At 59.4% G+C, this 6,143-nt stretch overlaps 1 protein-coding gene and 1 long non-coding RNA gene across 2 annotated transcripts in view; both read left to right on the forward strand.

The window, feature by feature from the left end:
• Positions 1–3,422, forward strand: part of LASP1 (LIM and SH3 protein 1) — a 34,342-nt gene extending 30,920 nt beyond the window's left edge. Inside the window, exons 6-7 of the mRNA XM_075117239.1 lie at positions 98–192; positions 542–3,422. Coding sequence (XP_074973340.1) covers positions 98–192; positions 542–715 — 269 coding nt within the window. The 3' untranslated portion in view covers positions 716–3,422. The remainder of the gene's footprint in view (positions 1–97; positions 193–541) is intronic.
• A 1,143-nt stretch (positions 3,423–4,565) lies between these two features.
• On the forward strand, positions 4,566–5,832 carry LOC142068047 (uncharacterized). The gene is made up of 2 exons (XR_012664202.1): positions 4,566–4,887; positions 5,462–5,832. It is a non-coding gene; the product is annotated as an uncharacterized LOC142068047 (long non-coding RNA).
• The last annotated feature ends 311 nt before the right edge of the window (positions 5,833–6,143 follow it).

The following is a 6,143-nucleotide window of genomic DNA, read 5'->3' on the forward strand; positions in this document are numbered from 1 at the left end:
GCTGGGGCAGCAGCCGGCTCTTCTTTGTGAAGAGCTTTGCTGCGTCCCCCATGTCCCAGCACCAGCTCCAGCTAATGGACCCATCATCCCCCCCCAGGCTACCAGCAGCAGCAGCCGTCGTCTCAGTCCTATGGCTACAAGGAGCCCGCGGCACCAGCCTCCACACAGCGCAATGCTCCTTCTGGAGGGGGGGTGAGTACAGCCCAAGGGCTCACGGCGCCCACCTCGACACCAGCCTCTGGTTTCCACCCCTCAAGGGTTAGGGTTTGCTGCACTTGCTCCCCACCCCTGCACAGGGGAAGAGCTGTTTTGAAGGGGTTGGTGGGTGTAATGCTGGGTGCCTGGCTGCTGCTTGCCACAGCTATAGCTGGCACCAGCATCCCTGTGCAGTGCCCGGTGAGAACCTTCTGGATCCAGCACGGCTCTTTCACAGGGCTTGGTGCGGCTCCTTGCCCCAGGATGCTCCCGTGGATGGCAGCTCTGCCCATCTGGGGCAGGGCACGGGAAGCGTCCATGCCTGCTGACCCCTCTCTCCCCACAGAAGCGTTTCCGCGCCGTCTACGATTACAACGCGGCTGATGAAGACGAGGTCTCCTTCCAGGATGGCGACACCATCATCAACGTGCAGCAGATCGATGACGGATGGATGTACGGCACGGTGGAGCGCACGGGTGACACAGGCATGCTCCCCGCCAACTACGTGGAGGCCATCTGAGCCGCGGGAGGGGTCGGGGTGCGTGGCTGACAGCCAAGCCCCCAGCCCGCGCCGGCCCGTGTGTGTGTGTGTGTGCGTCTCTCTCTCTGCCCCAGCATCCCTTATCCCGTGTGCTCTGCCATCGCCCGCCAGAGCCGTGTCCTGACATCTCGGTTACTCTGTGTTTCTGCAGCCGCCTCCAGTTTCTCTTGCCAATTTAGCTTTGTTCTAGCTCTGTCGGGACTGAGGGACTGTCTGTAAGGGATGTTGGGGGCTTGAGAGACCAAATTGCCGCAGCTTTCCTTCTCCTTCCGTCTCCCACCTCTCTAGCCCTCCCGGGCACTCCGGCATTTCCTGGCCGGGGAAAGCAGCCGGAGTCACCGGGAACCTAGCAAAGGGAGGAGGAGACCGTCTGTTAGGACCAAATTCCCCCTGCTCCGGTGGGGACGGGCAGTGGGGCAGCGATGTCTGCGCGGAGGAGGTGAGGGATGCTTGTCCCAGGGGCTGGGCTGGCAGCCTCCACCCAGCACCACCCTGGCTCCTCCCGTTGCTTCTCCCGACTCCTCTGTGCAGCGTTTCGTTCAGTCTTCGCTCCCTTCAGTCATCAAAACAGAAAAACATTCGCAGTTCAAATGTAAACAAAATCTTTCTCCTCGGGATTCAGAGCAGCTGCTCTGGACAGCCCTGGAGCGGCTCTTGCTTCTGCCTTGGGCTCTGGCTGCCTTGTTCTGCCTCCCCGATCCCTCTGGGGCTGAGCCAGGGCTGTGCTGGTGCAGGTAAAGGAGTAGCAGCCACAGCCTTGCTTTGCTGGAAGCTGTTGCTCCCACTCGAGGGCTGGAGGTGGGCCGGGATCCCCAGTTCTCTGCGCTGGGGGGATGCACTGCAACACCGAGACCTCACGTCCCCCCTGCAGCCCTGGCTTTCTCTCTTTGGGCCGGGGTCTGGGGGTCCCCTGAGCCCCGCGTGCCGGGGCAGCCTCTTCCTCTCTTAGTAGTGGTTGCTCCTCAAATTCACCCAGAATATTCCTGCTTTTTTTCTTGCTGCTGCTGGGCTTTTGGAACCCTCCTGAGCCCTCCACTCACTGGGTAGATGGTCTGGAGAGACCCATCCCTGTGCCTCTTCTGAGCCACGTGTGAAAGATCCTCCCCCTCTGGCACTGCGCTGGGGACCGTCCTGGGTGATTGTCCCCTCCGGCAGCTTGGTCTCGAGTCGCAGAGACTGGGGTTTGGCACCCCAAGCCACCCTGCACCTCTTGTTGGTCCCCAGCGGTGGTGGCTTTTGGGGCCACCGCTGACTTGGGATCACATCATGGACCAAAATCTCAAAGCACATCCCTGTCGCCTTCTCTTTTGGGCTCCGAAGGTCCTGGAGCTGGACAGGGGCAGGTATAACTGGAAGTGTGTGCAGGGAGGGCAGGAGTGGGACGCTCTTCTCACAGCTCAGAGAAGCTGGACATGGGGAGCGGTGCTGCCTTCGTGCTGCCTCTGGTGCTCCCACTGCCCCCTGCCCGCTCGCAGCCCTGGCTCGGCCCGGACCAAAGAGACTGGGCAGCCGGAGGAGACCGTCCCCGTGCCCAGCTGTCTGGGGTTTTGGCTGCGCTGCACCGCAGGGCCAGGGTGCTTCCGAGGGGAAGCTGCCACCTTTGCTACTCCCAAAGGAAAAGAGGGAATCTAGGGACCAAAGCGGCTGAGTTGACACATTCCTTGGCTCTCTTGGGGGACACATCCTTGGGGACCGTCTCACGGAGGGGGAGAGCTCCCACGGCCTCGCACTTGCAGTCGCCTTTCTCCAAGCACGTGGGGCTGCAGGGCTGGTTTGTGGACGGTGCCGGGGTTGGAGTGACCGGAGTCAGGGGCTGCTGGCGGCGAGGGGGTTCGTGGCAGGGCAGAGACCCGCCAGGAGGACGTGAGCCGCGGAGAGGGGAGTGTTTTGCTCCTGGCTTGCTCCCCAGCCCGTTGCAATGGGAAAGGGAGGAGTGATGGGGACTCCTGGCACCGTCATCACCTTGGGGTGAAAGTGGGACCCCAGAAGCAGCCGGATGGGCTTTATGGGATCGAATCCCAGTTGGTGCTAAAGCAAGCGAGCACAAGAGCAGGGGAGAGGGGGCAGCTGGGCAGGGGGGAGTCTGTCTCCCTGCTAATCCTCTTCTTAATCACGTTCTTGTCTGGGACTAGGGGGGACTCTCAATGTGAATAAACAGTTTTTTAATGGACCAAACGACACAGGCAATTACGTTTTGGTATACAAACATTTTTTTAATGCTACCTTGAAACCATTGTCCTAATTCTCCTCTCCCATGCCCTGCTCCTTCTCCCCTGCTGTGGGAAACAAATCTCTTACTGCTTGATTTCTGCCTTTTCTCTTGACTTATGCACTTTTTTGCCTTTTTTCATAGCTGAAAAGCACCTAAACCTGTATTTAAAATAAATAAATAAATAAAATAGTAAAAAAAAAAATTAAAAGCTAAATTGTTTCTCATCACATGTAAAATAGACCTCGTCCATCCCAGCTTCCCAGTTGCGTCTCAGTGCTGAGCTTAGAACGTGTTTTCTTCCGGATCCGTCGCTTGATTGGGGTTTGTCCTTGTGTACTCCTTCCCGTCGGGTTGAGCACCCACCAATAAAAAACCGCTATTGGTCTTTTTAACTGAACCATCGAATGGAACAAACCAACCGATTCTCTTCCCAGTTTACTCGAGTTAAAAATAAAAGTATAATTTTTACCTGCCGATTGTGCTGGGTTTGATTGCGGTCATGTTTCTGGCTGTTTTCCTGCTCCCTTGGGTGGGGATCTCGGGTCTGGGGGAGGCTGCTGGAACTGGGGTCCTCACCTCTGCCTGGCTCCCCTGGGAGTGGGGAACGCCGGCAGCCCTGGGAGCCGGCCTGGGGTGCAGCTTCTTGCCTCATCCCTTGCTCTCGGCATCCCTTGAAGCGTTCGGAGCCCTGCTGCAGCGTGTCCAGCTGATGTGCTGCAGCTGCCGCGTACCACGGAGCCCCGGCAGATCAGCCTCGAAATTCAGCCGTGACCAACGTTGGAGAAACCTTCGCAGAGAGCGGGGCGGAGGTGCAGGCGATGCCTCCCTGCCTGCTGACCGGCTTCAGGGTCTTGCCGTCAGAGGCCCAACGCCAGTTACAGCGTGGGTGTGGGGTGTGCTGGGTTCGGGTGTGCTGGTGGCTGCTCCGGAGCCAACGCACCCAGGGAAGCGGTCAGCTTTGCGTGGGCAGCGTAGCAAGGGCACCAGGTCCCAGCCTCACCCGACTTCTCCAGGAACACAGCAGCACGACAGCTCGGTCCTCCCACCCCCAGCCAGCCCCTGTGCTCTGAGAGCAGCTGGCGACGGCTGAGCGTGGCTGCTGCAGCCTCTCAGGGTGGGATTTTCAGCAACTACAGTGTTCAGCAGTGGGAAAAGAAAATCTTAAAGGTGTGTGGTGAAGGATGGTATTTGCATCAACAGCACTAGTCAAAAAAGATGAAAATAGAAATGCTCCATGGCTGTTACTGCTCGCTGAAATCTGTATTGCTTTAAACAGTACTGAGGCAGGTGGTGTGACGCTGAAAGCAAAGGGTGCTGCGGTACCCCAGGACCACGAGGCTCTGAAAGGTGAGAGTTCATGGCCAAAGTTCATTCGCGCTTCTTTCCCCATAGGGTGGGCCCTTTCCCAGGTGCAAACAGAGGGTCACATCACCGTAAGCACCCCCATAAACCAGACAGCAGTTTGTGGGGGAAGAAGCAGGGGCAAAGCGACCCTCCCGCAGGCGGACGGTGCCTCCTGGGAGCCCCGCTCGCAGGTCTGGGCTGAGCGAGCGCTCCTCCGCCCGTGCAAGGCTGAAGCCCGATCTGACCGCCTCTGTTTATCCCTTTATTTTCCGCCTGGTGGAAAGCGGCTCCGTCAGCTCCGGCATCATCTCTCCATCCTGAGCAGAGCGAGCCGTGCTCTGGCTGGGAGGGGAGGACGCAGCGGCTGCCTGGCGAGCGGCGCGGCGGCTCTCTGCCGAGCATCCCCTTTCCACGCTGCGGGGAGCCCGGCACCCCCTGCCCCACCGGCTCCTCACCCACCATGCTGGATATTTTCATCCTGATGTTTTTTGCCATCATCGGCCTGGTGATCCTCTCATACATCATTTACATGCTCTAGAACGATGCTGGGGAAGATGCGGCTCAGCATCAGCCTTGCAATTGAAGCGCCGTCCAGGTGAGCCGGCCGCTCCTCATCCCACCAGGTTTTAATTTCTGGGAAGAAACGTGTCCGGGGAGTGGGGGGGAGAGGGGATAGTTTTGTGGTTTAATTCTGTTGTCTTTGGCTGCCGCTCCCTCTGGCTGGCCGAGGCAGTCGGGCTGACAGCACCAGCGCAGCTGTTTCCTGCTCAGGGCTGGAAGGAGGGCACCAGCGTTTATTTTATAAATCAGGCCACTCGCCCGCTCAGACGTGCACCGGCTATTGTGCGGCTGCTGGGCTCTCCCCGCTGGGTTTATTGGGCCCCTTCCCCTTTGGAAAAGCTGCTCTTCGCAGCACGAACTTGTGGCTTTTGTTTCCATGAGGGAGAGGAATGAAACAGCTTAGGGGAGAAGCAAGAAGGGATCCTGGTTGCATCATTTTAAAGGAGGCAAAGGGGGGGTCCGAGGCCTCTGCCCCCCCGTGCGGGGCGAAGCGGGGCTGCTGCCGCCGCCTGTGCTTGCACACGCTGCCAGTCCCACCCGTCACCACCTCTGGGGCTGCCGCAGCTCTCGGGCCCAGCTCAGACAAACATCTCCTTTCTCTTCCACAGCCGCCGCCTGGTCCGTCTCCCTCGGAGCCTTCTGGAAAAGCGTTAACCCTCTGCGAGCAAACGGCTGCCCGATGCGGAGCGAGGAGCCGCGCGGGGTCGGCGCCGGCATTGCAGAGGGGGCCGAGCGGGGCGAAGGGGGGAAATGGGGTGGCAGGGGCGAGGGCGGCAAGGTGAGGGGAGATGCGGGTTCTTCCCGATGACACACGTGACATCTCGGGAGGATGCGACGGCTCCTGCCCCCGCCCGCATGGCTCAGCCCCTTGGGATGAGCGCTTCCGAGGTCGGGCATTTGGGTTTAATTTTAGAAAAGCGTTTATATTTTTAATGAAAAATGTTCAAGGAAATGAAATAAAGAGGAATGACAGCGCGAATATGTCTGTTGGCGTTGGCTCCGCGGAAATGCATCCCTGTGCATCGACTGCAGGGCTGGGGCACACACGGCTCCAGGAGCAAACCCGGTGTCCATGGAGAGATGCAGGGCACGCGGCGAGTCCCGAGAAGGATGAGAGGTTGGCAAACCATGCCGAGCCCCCGCTGCGTCCCCCGGCACAAGGGGCAGCTGCTGCTTCAGGCTCTCCCCAGCGCAGACAGTGCCCAAGCCATGGCTTACCCTCACTCAGGTCCCCTCCCCAGTGTCCAGGGAGGCTCCGGGAGGTCTCAGTTCATCTCAGCGTAGGAAAAG

The sequence above is a fragment of the Phalacrocorax aristotelis genome, chromosome 23 (genome assembly GCF_949628215.1).
Source record: "Phalacrocorax aristotelis chromosome 23, bGulAri2.1, whole genome shotgun sequence".
In the NCBI taxonomy this organism is placed as follows: Eukaryota; Metazoa; Chordata; class Aves; order Suliformes; family Phalacrocoracidae; genus Phalacrocorax; species Phalacrocorax aristotelis.